Consider the following 20,855-nt stretch of genomic DNA (forward strand, 5'->3'; position numbering starts at 1 on the left):
CGCTTAAATAAGTCATCCGTGATTCTAAATTAATATTTCTATTTATCCTTTTTAGCTATCACTTTGCTATCGTCTTTCTCTTCTTTTTTTCTAGTTTTTGGGGTTCTGCCATGGTTAAATGTTTGCAAAATGTCTTTAGTTTGTCCAGATTATTGCTTTTCCTCTAAAATAGAGACGAAGCAGAAGGAAAATGAATGAATTGATGAATGAATGAAGTGATTGACGTTTTTATGCATGTGCGGTGCGGCTTGCTCACGACAAAGTCGAACGGGCCGCGAGCTCCAGTGGCCAGTCAGAGCCAGCGCCCCACAGCAAACTGATTAAGAGATGCTGGTTGGCTGCCAATATATGATAGGAATTCTTCCAAAGTTTCAGATGACATCTGGGCGTGTGCATAATAATGTAAAATGAAAGTGAAAGTCATGACATTTGGCCAAGCATAAGAATAGCCTACAAGAGTGTTTCGATTATTATATTAATCATGACATATGTCATGCTTGGGCTTATATGAATAACACCTCGCTGTTTACCATTTCCGAAAGTGGAGCTGACGTCGGCGCGAAATTGCTTGTATAATTGTAAAAAGAGTGATGAATATTAATGGATTTCTTATATCTGTCATTTCTGATAATATAATTGATTAGTGTGAGCTTATGAGTTTTCAACACAGCAAAAATGCATCCAGAATCCTAAACCAATAACTTTGTCAAGCAAAAATTATGATTTTATAAGCTACTGATTTTTAAAAAAAAAACAAGAAAAAAGAAACTATTAGCTACCCTAGCAATTGTTTATTTAAATATGATCATCTCAAAATATAAAATAAAAACATAATGGTTTGACTTTGTGAAATCATAAACCACACTTGCAGAAAAGAGTTAATAAATGAGCAAATACATTCTCTCCAGTAGATGGCGATTAAAGCTCAGTAATACCCATTGAGGATGAATTGAGCTGCTTTGCAGGAACCCAACCACGCATGTCAAACCACGCATTATAAACATTAATCTTATGAAACTAGCTCAAGTGACAACTATATTAAGTTTAAACCAGTTTAAATAAGTTTATGTTTAATAACTGCAAAAAAGATCAACATTGCTAATCATAAAATACAAACGGTCGCTGCAAAGTTATAAATAACGGTTTTCTCGTTTAATAAAAACAAAGTCAGTTATAACTGCCTATTATCAAACGACAGGCGACTCATTTTATTACTTATCATTGGCTGCGACATTGCCACTTTTGCGTTATTAGCCTATCTTTTTCTCGCCTATAGGCTACATAACAATAAAACAATAATCTGGACAAACTAAGACATTTTGCAAACGTTTAACCATGGCAGAACCCCAAAAATTAGAAAAAAATGTCATACAATAATAATATTAACAATCATAATAATAATTTAAATGATGAAAATGTATAACCTATCCCAATCCTGACATAGCTGCGTTTAAACAGCGCAAACATTGCTCCTTATAGTTATGCCATATTAGACGGTTCTGTGTGAATAACTGAAGACGCTCCTTTAATGCATTCGCATGTTAAATTATTTTAAATCAGACGCCCCGTCCATAACCAACCTTAAATCATACCTGAACTCTCTGTTTAACATTTCCAAGTAAACTGTTTTGTGACATTCTCATAAAATCTCTCTGGTTTTGAAAATCTTTGTTCGTAATTGTTCTTAGCCCTGTCAATGTTTATCTAGTTTGTATTATTATTATATTTCCTCTCCTGTTTCTCTTACGTTTATATTCTTTAGCTGTCAATATAATACTTCGCGTCTATGGAAGAAAGAGTCAATAGATAGACAATGTGTAACATCATATTCATCAAAAGACGGTTTATGTGCAAGTAACCGCACCGGTCCGAGCAGGTAACGAGCCGGCATGGGAGACAAGCTCCGATAAGATTGCAGAACAACGTCTGTCACTGGATCCGAGGGGTGAGCTTTACGCGATCACCAGCTGGCTTCCGTTACATAAGGGCAAATATAAATGACTAAACCCTCATTTACTCATACTTTTTATTATTTATAATGTCCAAGGCATTGATATTAAAATTGAATGCTACTTTTGTGCCTTTATTAGCCTTTTTCTCGCCTGTTTACTGGTTTAAAAATCTTACATTATTCCATCTCCACCTGCTGGTGAAAGCTAGAGCAGCTGGCGATCTTCAATCTGCAATCTATTGCTTCTCCTGCAGTTCCCGGATGTAATGTTGAATTTTATCAGTCGAATTTGATCCACTGAATTTATGGAAGCGAATATTAGAACTGAAATAAAATGAACTGAAAATGACCTTTTGAATATTATAAATCGTATTTTTAAAGGGTATTGAATATTTTGTAAGTGAAATCTGAAAATTGAATATGAATTATTGAATTTTTAAGTATGAAAACATGTTTGAAATATTTTTCGTTGAAATATTCACAGCTTAAATAAACAGATATGTTAAATTTCAGGACCTAAAAATACAAACCCTGGAATTCAAGTCATTAAAATGCAAGAACTTGTTAATACGGTGTATTATTTTTTTCAGTTTGTGATATTCAACAAGCTTTTTATTTCAAGACTTTAGGCATTGATTTTGTTCCATAGATCAAACTATGACTCTCATGACTATTGCAACCTTTATTTCATGCCAAATTTAAAAGCGCCACGACCATTATAGCTAATGTCATGTATTTAAATCATTGGAAAAAAAGCACTAAAAGCACACACATTAATCTTAATGGGTGCTCAGCCAAACAACTAAAAGTACAAAAAATGTTCAAAGGCGGCAACATCAAATCTCCAAAAATATATCCAGAAAGCCTGTGACTTTGAGCCCAATGGCTGATCTAAATAGCTGGTGTGCTTTAAACATCACGCTTTGTGATAGATTTTTTTAGGTTAATAAATGTATATGTCGGGAACTTTGGTTGTAGCCGCTTTTATGAATAAATTTAGTTAATTCCTCTCATACATTTGTTTATCCAGCATTTTGTGTGTATATTTGCAGGAGAAGCGGGAGGAGAACGAGTTGCGAGCGCTGCCTGCTCCCTCTCCAGCCCAGTTGAGGGCGTTGGACTCTGCAGTGTTGGAGGCGGCAGAACTGCATGGCATCTCAGAGGAAGACTTTACACTGAGGCAGGCCGTGGTGCTTCGGATGGAGGGAATTATACAAAAACAACTAGCAGGTACTCTCATTTCCATCCTAACTTAAAGAGACTTTGAAAAAATTGAAAATGTGAGGTTAAAGGGCACCTATGGTGAAAAATCTTGTTGTTTAGACAGACATGTGTGTAGGTATAGTGTATAGACTGTCATATTGGGGTGATATAAACATACCCAATTATTTTTTTTTAACAACATAAAAACGGTGGACCAATTGGAGCAGTTTTCAGATCGACCGCAACTTGACGTAAATTTTCGCACGCACAAACTCTAGTGTAACTGAGGCATCAAGCTAAAGAGAATTAGAAAATTTAGGGAATTGGTAAGGGGTAGAATTGGGATTGGGCCGTACAGGCAAAACTAAATTAGTACCTTTGGCTCTTGGTGATACTTAGGGGTCTTATGAAGCAAAACCATTAATCTGTGCTAGAAAACTGTTCAAATTTATTATTATTTATGTAGCACAGTGGTCCTGTTAGACATGGTCATTCGTTCCACTGTATGTCCACACATGTAGCGGATTATAATAAAGCTCAACCTGCCTTGACTTGAATTCATCTTTAAATGCATAAAAAAATTAAATAAACAATTGAATTGTAATAAAATTTTAGTTAATACTGTTTTTTGATTAAATATATGCAATTAAACTCACCAACACTAAACTTCTGAACAGTTGTATAAAAGCTTGCAGTAAACTGGTCGGTGTTGAAATGATTTTCTTTGTCATGTTTGTTTCTAGCGTGCTCTCTCCGTCTGTACGGCTCCTGTCTCACCCGCTTTGCCTTCAAAACCAGCGACGTGAACATCGACGTCTCTTATCCCTCCACTGTGAGTCTAAACACATACAGTTGAAGTCAGTATTTTTAGCCCCCTGAATTATTAGCGCCCCTGCCCAGAGAGATTTTTTTCAACACATTTCTAAGCATAATAGTTTTAATAACTCATTTCTAATAACCGATTTATTTTATCTTTGCCATGATGACAGTAAATAATATTTTACTAGATATTTTTCAAGAAACTTCTATACAACTTAAAGTGACATTTAATGGCTTAACTGGGTTAATTAGGTTATTAGGCAGGTTAGGGTAATTAGGCAATTAATTGTATAATGGATGGTTTGTTCTGTAGACAGTCGGGAAAAAATAGCTTAAATGGGCTAATAATTTAGTCCTTAAAATGGCTTTTAAAAAATTGAAAACTGCTTTTATTCTAGCCTAAATAAAACAATTAAGAAAAAAAATACATTATCAGATACTGTGAAAATTTCCCTGCTCTTTTAAAGACCATTTGGGAAATATTTAAAAAAGGAAAAGAAATTCAAAAGGGGACTAATAATTCTGACTTCAACTGTACAGTTGCATTTCTGCAACTGCATTTCTGAATGTGTGTTTGTGTGTTTTATTGTTGTTTTTGACACATTTTGTGTGGTGCAGATGACTCAGCCTGATGTGCTCATCCAGGTGCTGGAGATCCTCAAGAACTGTGGTGAGTTTTCCATTCATGCTACTATAACTGATATGCAGTGGTGTGAATAAGTCTTTGCCCTTACTGATTTCTCTTCTTTTTGCATGTTTGTCACACTTTTATGTTTCATGTCATAAAATAAATTTTTATGTTAAAGATAACACGCTTAAAGACAACATATTTTTTATTGTTAAGGCAAAAACAAAAGACAAAATTACATAGTCCTGTGTGAAAAAGTGTTTGCCACTTAAACCTGATAACTGACATGATAACAACTGCAATCAAGCATTTGATAACTTGCAATGAATCAGTTACAGCACTGTGAATGAATTGGGCCACTCATCTTTGTAGAAATGCTGTAATTAGGCCACCTTGGAGTTTTTTTTTTTTTTTTTTTTTAAGCGTGAACTGCCTTTTTAGGGTCATGCTACAGCATCTCAATTGGATTCAGGTCAGGACTTTGACTTGGCCACTCCAAAGTCTTCATTTTGTTTTACTTCAGTCATTCAGAAGTCAACTTTTTGGTGTGCTTTGTATGATCGTCCTGCGTCAGAACCCAAGTTTTCTTCAGCTTGAAGTTATTAACAGCTGGCCGGACTTTCTCCTTGAGGATATTTTGGTAAACCCAGCAAAGTGTTTTGGTAAGCACAGCAAGTCTTTCACGTCCTGATGCAGCAAAACAGCTCCAGACCCTTACCCTAGCACCACCACATTTTACTGGTTGTATGGTGTCCTTTTCTGAAATGCGGTGCTACTTTTAAGGTGTACATAATGGGACACACACATCTTACAAAAAGTTTTGTAACTTTTGTCTCATCAGTCTGCAGAGTATTTTGCTAAAAGTCATGGGGATCATTAATGCATTCTGGCAAAATTGAGATGAGTCTGTTTTTGCTCAGCAGTGATTTTCATCCAAGAACTCTGCCATGCAAATCATTCTTTGTCCAGCCTCTTTCTTATGGTGAAGTCATGAACACTCACCTTAATTGAGGCAAGTGAGGCCTGCAGTTTTTATCCCCTGATATCATTGTGGGCACTTTTGTGACCTCTTGTATGAATTCTCGCTGTGCTCTTGGGGTAATTTTGGTCAGCCGGCCACTCCTGGGAAGATTCTCCACTGTTCCATGTTTTTGCCATTTGTAGATAATGGCTCTTACTGTGATTCACTGTATTTCCAAGAAAGGGCTTTATAACCACTTATAAAGTGGTTAGAAAGATCCCAATTATTTTCTTAGAATCTTAGCATGATGTCTAGATTTTGAGGATCTTTTGGTCTACTTCCCTTTTGTCAGGCAGATCCTAATTAGGTGATTAATTGATTGTGAACAGGTATGGCAGTAATCAGGCCTGGGTGTTGCTGAGTGTTGCCAGAGAAACTGAACTGAGGTGTGGTTTAATCAGAGTTAAGTGTTAACAGGGGGGCAAGCACTTTTTCACACAGGGACATGTAGTTTTGTATTTAGTTTTATCTTAATGCTAAAAAACATTTCATTTAACTACATGATGTGTTTACTTGTGTTATCTTTGATGTTTAAATTTGTTTGACACTAAAGTATGAAAAACATGAGAGAAAAAAAAATGAAATTTCACCTTTTTATACCACTATAATCATTTACTGGGTTTAAATATGTATTATATAGAAAACATGTTATGGAGTACTTAAAGGGATAGTTCACCCAAAAAATGATCAAAGTTAAATATTTACTCTCTTTCAGTTGTGGAAACCAATAGCCATTTACTTCCACAGTAGGAAACAAATTATATGCAAGTCAATGGTTAAATGGCTTTTGAACATTCTTCAAAATATCTCCATTTGTGTTCAACAGAAGAAAGAAACTCAAACAGGTTTGGAATGAGCAGAGGATGAATAAATGATGGCAGAACTTACATTTTAGGGTGAACTATTCCTTTTATTATTCATCTCAAATGATTTGGGGTCATGTCTTGTTATGAATGCATATCCAGTTTAATGATAAATAGATTTTCATTAAAAGCGAGGGCTGTCAAATAGGTTCTCAAATAAATTATGAATGCAGATTGAATTATTTAGGTTTATAAATTATTTGGGTGTACTGATGGTTGTTTTCATAGCCATGGAAAATTAAGTCCTTTTAGTTTTGGGTAAAGGACTTTAAATGGCAAATAAAACTTTTTATATTTATATATATTTTATATTAAACAAGCTGGACAGACATTTAACAAGTACAGAATTTCTAGTTAAAAGTAATAATAATTACATGTATAATATTACATAATATTTATTATGTATTATTTATCTTTAGTAAATGTTGTTTTAAAGCAGGGGTGGTCAAACTTTGTCCTGGAGGGCCAGTGTCCTGCACGTTTTAGCTCCAATTTGCCTCAACACACCTGCACGGATGTTTCTTGGAAGCCTAGTAAGAGCAGGATTAGCTAGGCCAGATGTATCTGGTTGAGGTTGGAACTAAGCTTTGCAGGACACCAGCCCTCAAGCACCAAGTTTGGGCACCCCTGTTTTAGAGAATGTATCTAATTTAACTTTTTTTAAAACAGTAAGTTAATGCAAAATCATACACCTACTTTTTTTGTATACAGTTAATATATGCAATTTATTTACATTCTGTTAAAATTATATCTATTATTATTTTCTATTTTTTATTGTTATTGTTGACCGTTTCTGTTAAAAAGATATTAATAGCACATTTAATATAATTACTGTTTGCATACAGTTAATATTAGCATATATTTATATTTGGTGTAAATGTTTAATTTAATAATATAATAATTACATTTTCATTTCATGTTTTAGTCATTTAATCCTATTTATTTATTCATTCGTTTTCTTTTCGGCTTAGTCCCTTTATTAATCTGGGGTCACCACAGCGGAATGAACTGCCAGCATATGTTTTACACAGCTGATGCTCTTCCAGCTGCAACCCATCATTGGGAAACATCCATATACCCTCATTCATTCACATACATACACTTTGGAAACCCACGCCAACATGGGGAGAACATGCAAACTCCACACAGAAATGCCAACTGACCCAGCAAAGGCTTAAACCTGTGCCCTTCTTGCTGTGAGGCGACAGCACTACCCACTGCTACCCACCACGTTGCCTGCTTCCCATTTCTGTTTTTATTAAAATGCATATCAAAATTTATAGTGTGTGTGTATGTATATGTTTAATTGCTTATTTTATTTTTCTATTATCATTATTGTAGTTTTGTAGTTTCTGTTAAAAGACATTAATAGCACATTTAATATAATTACTTTTTGTATACAGTTAATATATGCAATTTGTTTATGTTCTGTGTCGATTTTAAATGTTACATTTTAAAATATAATAATAATAACATTTTATGGTTATTATTATTTTAGTTTTTGCATCCCATTTAGATTTTTGCTCAAGTATATAAATAGTTATGTAATGTGTGTGTGTGTGTGTGTGTGTGTGTGTGTGTGTGTGTGTGTGTGTGTGTGTGTGTGTGTGTGTGTGTGTGTGTGTGTGTGTGTGTGTGTGTGTGTGTGTGTGTGTGTGTGTATTTAAGTATTTAATTGTATTATTGGTTATTTATTTAGAGTGGTCATTTTTGTATAAAATATTTTATGTATTTATTTATTTTATTTTCATATAATTTATTTATAATATATTTATTTATTTAATAGCACATTTAATATAATTTAAAAGTTTGTTTCTAATTATATCATGAGAAACTTTTTTTTTTTTTTGTCAATTATTTATTTTGTATTTGAGCATAAATATTTCCTGTTCATACTTTCCGTTCATGCATGCAAAATCCTCAAGTTTCAAGAGCCCGGATTAACTCTGGTTTCACTTTTGTTTCCAGTGGAGTTTGCAGAGGTGGAGTCTGATTTTCATGCCAAAGTCCCTGTTGTTTTCTGCAGAGATGAGGCCAGGTCAGCTTTATATCCATAATAAAACACTGACACTATTAATAGCCACTGTCCACATGAAGAACAAATCATAAATGAGGATCTGTCATGACTGATATGAGTGGTTTTATCTCCGCAGTGGGTTAATGTGTAAAGTGAGCGCAGGAAATGATGTCGCGTGCCTCACTACCAATCACCTCGCGGCTCTGTCCCGACTGGAGCCGAGGCTCGTTCCTCTGGTTCTGGCCTTTCGCTACTGGGCGAATGTATGTCATACTATCATCACTTTTTGCAGAATTGCTGTAGCTGTTTATTACTAATGCCTAACAGGATTTTGTTTTTCTGTAGCTATGCCACATCGACTGTCAGGCAGAAGGAGGAATCCCATCATACTCTCTGTCTCTGATGGTCATTTTCTTCCTGCAGCAGAGATACAAGCCCATCTTGCCTGTTTATTTAGGACACTGGGTAAGAGCTAATGTTTTGGTGAACGTCAGCTAAGACGAAGAAAAAACTGCAGTCCATGATATCTAAAAGATTGAAAAACGTCTGTCTTGTCAGATCAAAGGCTTCGAGGTGAAGCGTGTGGATGAATTTCATCTGACCGGTGTGCAGTCTGAGGTGTTTGTGGGATGGGAACACAGACCTGCTCCTGCAGGCGAAGGCAGAGGAGATGGAAGATCCAAACCTGAACCCAAAACACCCGTAGAAAAGAAAGAGAAGAAGCTCGAACAGACTACAGGAAAGGTGAATATTTTTTTTTAAGTAAGCTACGGCATCATAGCGCATATAAGATAAATGACGTCAATACATGATAACTGGTTATGATCATTAATGAACGATACTAAATTGTTAGTGTTTGAATTGCGGTGCACAGAAAAAACAATTAATTTTGACACCCCTAGTGAACAGTTTCTGTCCTTAATCAAATATATAACCAACCTAAACAAATGTAATTCACCAAAATGTTTGACAAACACACGTGCTGTACTTTCCAACCGACACATTGATTGTCAGACTGGCACAAAATGAAAACAAATAGGCGTTTTGAAATGACAGAAAAACACATACTGTGGTAAATACAACACACAAACTAACTACATGAAACATAAACGGCTCTCGATTAAGGCTGATTTATACTTCTGCGTTAAACGCCGGCGTATGCTACGGCGCTGACGCATAGCCCTTCGCCGTGGCCATCGCCGTCACTGACGTGCACCTCTCAAAAAATGTAACCACGTCGCAACAACGCGTAGCGCAAGCTCTGTGATTGGTCGCCTTGGTAGCGATGACAAGTCTGGGCGGGACCAACAGCCGCGCGAATGGCGCGAGCGATTGTTTACAAGTGTGGAGTCCCGTGAAGGAGCTCCGGATGGAAAGTTTTGTTTTGTGTTTACCTCATAGTTAAAGTTGTTGCACGTCCGCCGGTTCCTGCCTCAAAATGAGCGAGTTTGAGCCACTTGTACATCCCGGAAGTGTTCAGGAAAAGCAAAAAAGCAGCGAAGAAACTCGACACAGAGGAAGAATTATACCTCACTGCCAACTAGTGTTTTGGAAGTGTTAATGCAGACCAACAGAGACAGCGCGCAGAAGTATAAATGCACAGCTACGCGCATTCAAAAAAGTCATTCAAAAAAATTCTAAAAAAAAAAAAACCTAATTCAAAAAAGAATTAGGGTTATATGCTTTCAGAAATCTTATGTTTGATTTGATGTTTGTTTATGTTGTGAAACTTTTTTTTAAAGATGTAGTTCACTCAAAAAATCATTTGCTCGCCCTCCACTTCCTCCACAGTACCTCCACAAGAGTTCTGGTTGCTGTGATCCATTGACTTTCACAGTGTTTTTCCCAGATTTCAGTTTTGCGTGAACTATCCCTTTAAATCAGGAGTGTCAAACTCAATTCCTGGAGGGCCGAAGCCCTGCAGAGTTTAGTTTCAGCCCAGCTTCAAAACCCCTATCTGTAGGCGCCAAACAAGCCTAAAGCGCTCAATTTGTTTGATCAGGTGTGTTTAATTAGGGTTGGAACTAAACTGTACAGAGCTGTGGTCCACCAGGAACTGAGTTTGACACGTGCTTGAAATGAATATCAATATTTAATGGGGTATATGCACACAGACTTTTAATTTCAGCCAGGCAGCCCCAGGCATAGTTAACCCAAAATTAATAATTTTGTCGTTTACTCACTTTTCACTTCAAAATCCTTTTGAGTCGAACACAAAAGAAAATCTATAGAATGATGATGTTAGCTGTACCCATCAATTTCCATAATAGTTTTTTCCCTGCAATGGACGTAGATGGATGCCAGCAACCAGCATTCTTCAAAATATATTTTGTGTCGAACAGAACGCAACTTAAAAACGCAAGCAAAATTAAATTAGAACCATTTGAGAGGGAGTTAAATGATGAGGTGAACTGTCTCTTTAAGGAGATCATAATTAATTATGTGTTTATGTCTGCAGTCTCGTCTGAAGTTGGAGGAACCAGTGAGTGCGTCTCTGGGTCAGCTGTGGCTGGAGCTCCTGCGCTTTTACACACTTGAGTTTGCCCTGGAGGAGCACATAATCAGCATCCGTCTGAAGGAACTGCTGCCGCGAGAGCTGAAGAACTGGCCTCGCCGCAGACTCGCTATAGAGGGTGAGATCATACAGATAACTAATGTGGTTTTGAAGATCTCCTACAATAGCTTTACATTCGAAAATGATTAAAAGGTGGCGTAGAGTGCTCTAATACTAGAGTTTGAATAGTTCTCTGATAACTAGGGGTGGCTATTGTTTAGATTTTACATTTACATTTAGTCATTTAGCAGACGCTTTTATCCAATTAATATTTTGATATTATTGTTATTGATATTGCTTATCGATGCTATTTTCAATAATTAAAACAGAAAGATGTTAATGTTTAAAAAAAAATTTTGTTTTAACTTTTGTTTTGTTTTGTTTACAAAAGCCTGCAATCAAACAGAAGTAGATGCATGAAGTATGGAGACATAAATACCTAAACACAGTGCATCGCTTGAGTTGGATGGCATGTTTTCTTCATTTTATTGTATTACTAATGTTGCCACCTTTGTTCACTATTACACTGCTGCATGTTCATTTTTAGTCATCCCATCCTGCGTAAACTTGTAGAACAAAAATAATATGATATTTTGGAATAATAAACAATAATAATAATAGGACATTTTAAAGCTCATATGTAAATAATTTACAGACATGTACTTTGTCTTTACAATGTAAAAAGTTACTTTACTTGCAATTTTATTGCAACATAATAATTAAATCCTCATTTAAAAATGACAATTTAACAGATTTTTATTTGCCCAATCTTAATTGCTTATATGTGATGATCCCTTTTATTTTATTTTCGGCTTAGTTCCTTTATTAATCAGGTGTCTCCACAGCGGAATGAACTGCCAACTTATCCAGCAGCAGATGCTCTTCCAGCTGCAACTGGGAAACACCCATACTTTCTCATTCACACACATACACTAAGGACAATTTAGCTTACCCAATTCACCTATAGCACACGAGTTTGGACTGTGGGGGAAACTGGAGCACCTGGTGGAAACCCACGCCAACACGGGGAGAACATGCAAACTCCACAGAAATGCCAACTGACCCAGCCAAGGCTCGAACCAGTAACCTTCTTGCTGTGAGGTGACAGTGCTACTCCCTGCGCTGCCCATATGTGATAGGGCGTATACTTGTAGTGTATATACTGATACATGGACAATTATCCTACTTAATTTTGTAACAGAAATATCATAATTCTGCCAAGCAGAACACTTCTGATTGGCCAACATGAACAGTCAGGAGTGTCGCCATCTGTTGCTTTGGCATGCTCTTCACACCGCTTCATAGGGCACTTGTGCATTTTATATTTTATTTTTTAAAACATTGTGTGAACATGAACATAGATTATTGTTATATAACTAGAACCTAAAGTTTATTGATAAACTTTGATGTTGGCTTGAGAAAGCCAACGTGACTGCGCTAGGACTAGGAATGGCAGTTGGCAGGAAGCATGGTGGCGGTTGCTAAGTGGTTGCTAGGCAGTTGCTAAAACAATTATGGCATTGTTTGGTGGTTGCTAAGCAGTTGCTAAATGGCAATGCTCTTGTACATGTTTGATCAAATGCTAATACTTAGTAGGCATTTCTAGCATATGCTATTGCATTTAGATAATCATTCATAGCATGTAGCTAATCGTTATTAGCACTTGGCTTCCATTATCATTGTTACCATGCATTGTACAAAGGAAGTCCCATTTGCTAGCATGAGTCAAACAAGCCAATGCCCAGGTCCTTGCGATGTTCTGATGTAGAGATATTGCTATTTTTAAATGGTTGCTAGGTTATACTGTTTTATTGCTATGGGGACATTTGACAGGTTAGTGATGATACATCAAAGCTTCTCGGCAATATGAGTGATCTTAATCAACCCCGATGTTCCTTTGACAGTCTTTATGAGTGTCAAAAACTTGGTTGCGGCTGGAAGGGCATTCACTGTGTAAAACAAATGCTGGATAAGTTGGCGGTTCATTCCCTTGTGGCGACCCCTGATTAATAAAGAGACTAAGGGAATGAACATTATGTAAAAATGGCTTGCCGTATTTTTTTGAAAATACAATGCTTAATAACTGTGAAGGTGATGCATGCAAAAAGGGCTTGCCATATCAGTAAAAATATGGAGTTTAAGTCAAAATGGCTTGCCATATTATAAGAAAAATAATGCTTAAAGATTATTTATTGGAAAACTACTAGTGTGATAAACCGTAAAGATATAGCAACAAAATCTAACGCATCTAAATACAGCTTTTGGCCAAATTTGGGGCTTGTATAATTTTTTTATATGCCCGGATTATAAAAATTTAATATTTAACATTTTTTATAAAAAAAAACAATAAGTCTTATAGGCACGTGGAGATATAGCAACAATCTTGAATGTAGAAAGCACATTTTGACCACATTTGGGCCTTGTGGCATGAACGGCGTAGGAGGAGATACGTTTGTTTTCAAGGACAGAGTAGCATAACAGTATGTTGGCTTTCTCAAGTCAACATAATTATACCAACATTTATTTTAACTGTCAGGGTGTCCACAGAGTCTTAAAAAGTAGCAGTGGCGCCGTAGGTAGTGCTGTCGCCTCACAGCAAGAAGGTCGCTGGTTCGAACCTCGACTTAGTTGGCGTTTCTGTGTGGAGTTTGCATGTTCTCCCTGCCTTCACGTGGGTTTCCTCCGGGCGCTCCGGTTTCCCCCACAGTCCAAAGACACGCGTTACAGGTGAATTTGGTAGGCTAAATTGTCCATAGTGTGTGTGTGTGTGTGTGAATGTGTGTGGATGTTTCCCAGAGATGGGTTGCTGCTGGAAGGGCATCCGCTGTTTAAAAACTAGCTGGATAAATTTGCGGTTCATTCCGCTGTGGCGACCCCAGATTAATATAGGGACTAAGCCGACAAGAAAATGAATGAATGAAAAAATGTAGGTCTTACATTGACAGAAAAAATTTCTTGCACATCTTAAATCATTAAAAATTTTGCTGTCCATGATGGTGTATATTTATTTATATTAAATCTTTTTTAAGAAAATCTATGTTGAAAAAAAAAATGTGTATGTATTGTTGTGGTTTTCGGTTTTTCTCTTAATGAATTAAACTCAGACTGGGGGTTATGAATATCAGAAAAATATACTTTATTGGAATGTTTTCCAAAAAAGCAGAGACGTCCATAAGCAGACCCATCCCTAGTCTCACTCCCGGACAGTCTGATGTCCCTCAGATTTGCTATCCCCTTTATCCTGGCTTCCTCCCACCTTTGTGTTTTCACAGCTGTTTACTGGTTCAACAGGCCTCTTCCAGCTCCTACTTCTTTACAACCCCTATTTAAAGCCTCTTCTTCTTGGTGGCTCTCGTAATGTAAAGATCTAATGTATTCATAACTGTTTTTAAAAATACAGTTCACATTTGGTAATCATGACTAGGATCTATAGCCCATTTCATACAGTGATACTCGTAAATATATGAAAAATTTCCGGAACGACTTTACCGGTAAATTCAAAAAAGCGCTGTTCACACAGACGAGGACGTTACGGAATTTTTCCGGAAAAAAGCATTCACTCATCCATTCCAAAATACCGGTAAATTCTGACATCATTAACCAGAAATTAGCTTTAAACGGCTGCGCTTGTGTTTGTAAACATTTGACTACATCACAAACTCTGTGGATGGATCAGTATTGTGAACAACTTCGATGTAAACATATTGAGGAACACTTTCGCATGTCGAGATGTACATGATATGGGTGTGTGCTGGCGCTCAAGGGCTGTTTCATGGGCACACGCAAAGCTTGAAGGTAAACAAACAACGGCTTATCATAAGCATCTTATTGATAATTAATTACACGGTTGGCATTAAGATGAACATATAAACGTTATCTGACTAATTTCTAGCAGCTAAATGTGTATGGAAAAATATTCAAAGGCTTTTATTCACATAAACTGCGCGGACGTGAATGCTTCTGACTGTTCTGATTGGCTAAAGCAGACGTCTCACGTCAGCACGTTCTAGACGCTTATTCCGGCAATCTTACTTTTGCGTTCACACAGCGCCAACAATTTGACAACTTCTCTTTCCGGAAAATAGCCAGAACGAATTTACCGGTATTTTCAAAAAGGGCCTGATCACACATACAACCTTTTCGGAAAATTGCTGGTAATTTTCCGGAAAGGTGTGTATGTGTGAAAGGGGATTATGTTTCAAACATCTAAACTGGACTCGTCTCTCCCATACAGTGTGGATCTTTTCAAACATACATGACAGTTTCAACATATGTTGTATGCATTTCATGCTTTTCTGATACAGATGATTCTCATTGTATCCCTAAGTATTCTCTCGTGCTCTTTTATGACCTCTTTGCCCTTACCTGTCACCTGTTTTCAAAGACAAATAATGGCAGATTCAAAGAGCCCTCCGCTCACCCAATTAAATGTGTCCTCATCTAGGTTTAGTAAATAAAAATCTTCATCAGTATACAAGCAGGGTTTGCTTGTTTTGACACATTACTTGTATTGTGGCTAAGAAATTTCTCCCAACCAGGCCATTATAAAAAAAATCCTTAGTATTCAGTCCTGTTTAAGTCTGAAATTTCATTCATAATGCTCTTAAAACAGTCTTAAATGTACTTAAATGTAAGCTGTTTACTTGCATGATAAAGACACAACATCATCAAACTACGCTTTTGTTTGTTCTGAATACATGTTTCTAGCGGTGTAAATTAAATACTGTGCCTTTAAATAGGCATTTTGTCACTTTAAGCTATACATTAAAAACAAAACACAGCCAGCAGAATGAACTTTCTAGTACATGACCACAAATTAAAGGACACCTATTATGCCTCTTTTTACAAGAAATAAAATAAGTCTCTGATGTCCCTAGAGTGTGTATGTGAAGCTTCAGCTCAAAATACCTCACACATAATATTTTACACCTCTTTGAAGCTGACCTTTCAGGCTTTACATGGCTTTTAGTTGCTTTAAATGCAAATGAGTTTGTGGGCGGAGCTACGAATGCTTGTGTGTCAGCATAGTGGCAGATTCAAATACAAGACTAACAATATCTATATGCTAACGAGGGAGAGATGGTTACTAATGGGCGGGGCTTTCCCCTTCTACCTACAAATGAAAGATGTCAGTCAGTGTGTTTCTGCAGACTGTTTTTATCAAGTCGGATTGTAAATAAATACAATTATTACATTTTTACCATCAGAAGCTGATTATAGTCACACACTATTTCCACACGAATATGTTTAAACCCCTTATAAAGGTGATTTTTTTACATAATAGGTCTCCTTTAACCCTTTCCAGATCCGTTTGCACTGAAAAGGAACGTGGCCCGCAGTCTGAACAGTCAGATGGTGTTCGAGTACATCCAGGAGCGTTTCCGCACGGCCTACAAGTACTTCGCCTGTCCCCAGAGCAGGAACAGAGTGAACACCAGCCGCCGTTTACTGAGGAACAAACACAGACTCAATGAAGCCGCCCGATCCGACAGCCTGGAGCGAAAGAAACGTGATGAAGAGGACGGAGACAGCAGTGATGAAGATGAAGAGCGGGATTTGGAGGAAGAGGAGAGCCTGAGAGGAACGTTTACTGATCTCCTGGTGGGGGACGGTGGGATTGATGGTGAAGGTGTTTCTCAGGAAATCTCCAGAAACATGTCTCCTTCTGTTCTGAACGGCCTGCTGATGGACACCGATGAAGATGATGAGGAAGAGGAGAAAGATCATGAGATGGAGGAACAGGACAATATCGCTCCAGAAGACCTGCACTACATCTTTGACAGGATGATCTTCACTGGAGGAAAGGTGAGTGCATTGTTTTGACCTCAGGGCTGATTTATACTTCTGCATTGAGCAATCAATGCATTTATATTTCTTTGTGCTGTTTGTTTTGCTCTGCAATAACACTTGCGAAACACTAGCTGGCAGTAGGTTTTCATGTTTCTCTGTGTTGAGTTTCTTTAAGGGTATTTTGTTTTTTCTGAACGCTACATGTAGCTAAATATCGCTAATTCAAGGCAGGAAAAACTGTAATGATAAGGTAAACACAAAACAACAGATTCTATCCGGAGCCTTCAAAAGGATTCGACACTTGTAAACACTTGCTTTATCTGGCTCGTGGCTCTCAGCACCGCCCACACTCGTCACCAGTACCAAGCCGACCAATCACAGAGCTTGTGCTACACGTCGTTGTGATGTGTAGTTACATTTTTTGAGAGTTGCACGTCATGTGTCTGTATCAGCCCCAGCTATGCCACCTCGTGGAGGCTGCTCCGGACCATACACCTGCGATTGACACAGAAATATAAATCAATCTTTATTCTTGACCAGGGCTTTACATTAACACCCGCCAACCCCCCAAATGTGGGTAGATTTCAGCTCTGGCGGGTTAGACAGACACCTCCGCTATCCACTTTGGCTGGTTGGAAGTCATTTTTAAGTTGTAGTTTTTTTAAAAGCAGGGTTCGACAAACAAGCATCGCCCAATATTCGTGCAAATGTGATATTAGAATCGAGAAGCAGCACGACTGACAAAAAAAATAAAAAACTGTTCGTGCGAGCAAAAGAATGGTAAATACAGAATGAGAGCATGATCACTCGCGCTAACAGCTGATGCGATGTGCGCGACTGTTAAAAAGCGCGCGCTCCCATTTACTTGCGCAAAGCAACCGTTCCTAGAGGAAGCGAAACGAGTGCGATTGGTTCCCTTTGAAATAGACTTGACAAATAGCGATGATCGTGCACCCACAGTCCTGCTGCTTTCAAGATTAAAAAAATACACGTATTCTTTTGTAAGCAGCAGCTTTCATTTGAATTATTCTTAGAAGATATTATTAACAGGCCTAACATTAATCGTGGGCATTTGTTTCACCTGCTTTCTTTTGCTTACAGTTTTTGTTAATATGGTTTAATTATATATATTAGGGATGGGAAGATTAACCGATATGTATCGATACGCGGTTATGCGCGTTCACGATGCGAGTGCATCGGTTGAGCAGCAGAGGATGAATGAAATTTTGGAAGCAAATCGAGATGCATCGGTTTTTGCGAGATGCATCGATTTTTCCGAGATACAGCTTATATTTTTAATATAGAATGTATTTTTTATTTATTAACAAGTGTTGTCAACCTGTTTTTGGCGCATAATTTAATCGACCTACATAAAGTAAGCCTTAGCAACGGATTTGCGGATGTGCACACACTACAACTCAGTGTATCAGGTGTGCGGATGAAGCTAGTGAAGCGCCCTCAGAAAGCGCGAGAAGCAAAACAAACATTTTATTCCCCACTGAGTTTTAAATCTAAAGTATGGCAAGCAACATTACGGATTTAAGGATGGACGACATGACAGGACAGATGCAATTTGCAAAATGTGCCGCGCATCTGTAAAATACGCGGGCAGTATGACTCTGATATCTCACTTGAAGCGGCGCCACGGTGTTGTTGTGAAAGCATCTTCCAGTGTTTCTGCATCCCCGGCTTTCGCACTGCTTCAACCAGCTCCAAAAGTGGTGAGAAAAGCATTGCAAGTTTTTTTTTTCCATGCGCAACAGTTCTGCTCGCTCTACGCCAATAACGAATGCTATTGCATTGTTCATCTGCAAAGATATTCAGCCTAGTGTCACGGAGAACGAAGGTTTTAAACACCTCCTCCTGTTAATTTTTATTTAATTATAATAATAATAATATTAATAATAATAATGATAAAAATAATTGGGTGTCACGGTGGCACAGTGGGTAGTTTGACCACCTCACAGCAAGAAGATTGCTGGTTTGTTATATTTTTATTAGCCTGTTGTTTACAGTGACAGTGATGTTTCAACGCAGCATAACACTGCTAGTTCACAACCTTAAGTTTTGAATAATCAGTGGCAAAATATATCTTTGTAAAACTTGTTTTCATAGTTGAAAAGTTAAATCACAATTCTTGTTGTGCAATGCTAATTTTATTTATGTTGAAAGAGTGCAAATATATACATATTTTTTTAATATATATTGCACTTATACATTCTGTTTATCTTGAAAATACTTAAATAATATGTGCTATATGTTCTAAAATGGCCCTCTACTGTAAACTGACACTCTGGCTCTGAGAGAAAAGCCAGTTTGTAAAAAAAAGTCTTGGTTTTGCTTGGTTTATAAATAATCAAACTCATTTAATGGCACAGCATCCTCTTTCACATCATCTCATAAACTTGATCTAATTAGTTAGTGCTGAAATATCGCATCGTATCGTGATATGGGTGTGAATCGTATCGTGTTGCATCGCAATATGTCACAAATGTATCGCTAATATATCGGATCGTATTCTTTGTATCGAGATGCGTATCGGATCGGCATTATAGCTTAGATGCCCAACCCTAATATATATATATATTTTTACAATAACATTGCTTAAATAGGAGATTAATTTAGAGCCCTGAAAAGTCATGAAATAAAGACTGATTGCATTGTGACACAAGCCATTTGCTCATGCACACTGAGCAAGCTAATACACAATACAATCAAGAAGTGAAACGAATGAGAAGGCATGTGGTCATAACACAATATCTAAATCAAATAATTTAGCATGTCAAAGTCAAAGTAAGGCAAAATATATTTTCCCAACAAGAAAATTGTGTCTAGTGAAAATGGCGAGTGGCTAGTAATGTTGGAAATCTACTAGCCATATGGCTGGTGATCAAAAAAGTTAATGTCAAGCCCTGTTCTTGGCGTACTCTCTGGTGTAACCATTTGAATCGTTTTGGCTCGAGACTTCTAGTCTCATTCATTTCATGTTGATTTTTAGACATTAAAAATGTAAAAATATTGGCATCTTTTAAAAACAGAAACATTTAAAACCTTCCTTTTTTATTATTTTCATAATTATTTATTTTTATTATTGATTAGTTTTGTTATTATTATATTTGTTTTACTTAGTATTTTCATTTTTTTATAATTAAATAAATGTTATTGTACAGATATAATAAAAGTCTTTGTTAAATTGTTATTTGCCTGGATCCAAACCAACAAGGGGCATAAGAATCAAATCCGTACAAACATTGATTTTAAAGACTGGACTGTATTACTTAAAGGACTAATCATAATCATGTGAATGACACAATCTAGTTTAGAATGACACCTAGATAAGAAACGAAACTATAAATATAAAACCACTTATCAGATTATTTTTGCATTATGGGTTTTATGTATACTCACATTATTTAAATATTTTTGCTAAATATGCATAATATTAAAGTAAATTCAACGCTGCATTTTTCACAAGTAAAAATACAACCAGGTACTTAATCTGTTATTTTTTTTAATGCTTTAAAATCCAGGTTATTTCTGTGATTCATAGCTGAATTTTCGGTATTATTACCCCAGTCTTTAATGTCCTATGATTCTTTGGAAATCATTCAAATATACTGATTTAATAACGGCACAGCTGTTTGTATATGTTGTATGACTTATCATCTTTCTGTTGAACTCAAAACTTTAAAAGTAAGTTTTTGTTGACTAAAAACTTAAAAATAGCAGCATTTAACTAAAATAAATAAATAAATCAAACATTAGCTTCAAAATATATTTACTGTCACTTTTGATCCTGGGGTTCAGATACTGTGGTGATCGATTTGACACTGTGATCCAGAAGTGAAGTGTGTGTGTGGTGTTTTTTATTTATTTTTATTTTTCTATTAATATTTTTTTCAGCCGCCAACAGTCGTGTGCAGCATCTGCAAGCGAGACGGACACCTTAAAGACAAATGTCCTGAAGACTTCAAGAAGATTGAGCTGAAACCTCTGCCGCCCATGACTG

The 20,855-nt window shown here is 36.8% G+C and overlaps 1 protein-coding gene across 9 annotated transcripts in view; it reads left to right on the forward strand.

The window, feature by feature from the left end:
- The window catches only part of tut4 (terminal uridylyl transferase 4), a 162,033-nt gene that overhangs the window by 17,997 nt on the left and 123,181 nt on the right, over positions 1-20,855 (forward strand). For all 9 annotated transcript variants that reach the window (XR_012398709.1, XR_012398714.1, XR_012398713.1 and 6 more), the window contains exons 5-14: positions 3,004-3,181; positions 3,898-3,986; positions 4,592-4,643; positions 8,454-8,523; positions 8,639-8,765; positions 8,848-8,967; positions 9,061-9,246; positions 10,961-11,135; positions 16,362-16,861; positions 20,750-20,855. The exon at positions 20,750-20,855 is cut by the window's right edge. Coding sequence is in view for 1 of the 9 variants with exons in the window: in XM_001335483.9 (XP_001335519.7) it covers positions 3,004-3,181; positions 3,898-3,986; positions 4,592-4,643; positions 8,454-8,523; positions 8,639-8,765; positions 8,848-8,967; positions 9,061-9,246; positions 10,961-11,135; positions 16,362-16,861; positions 20,750-20,855 (1,603 nt within the window). In the remaining 8 variants the exon portion in view is untranslated. The remainder of the gene's footprint in view (positions 1-3,003; positions 3,182-3,897; positions 3,987-4,591; positions 4,644-8,453; positions 8,524-8,638; positions 8,766-8,847; positions 8,968-9,060; positions 9,247-10,960; positions 11,136-16,361; positions 16,862-20,749) is intronic.

This window comes from Danio rerio, chromosome 23, assembly GCF_049306965.1.
Source record: "Danio rerio strain Tuebingen ecotype United States chromosome 23, GRCz12tu, whole genome shotgun sequence".
Classification (NCBI taxonomy): Eukaryota; Metazoa; Chordata; class Actinopteri; order Cypriniformes; family Danionidae; genus Danio; species Danio rerio.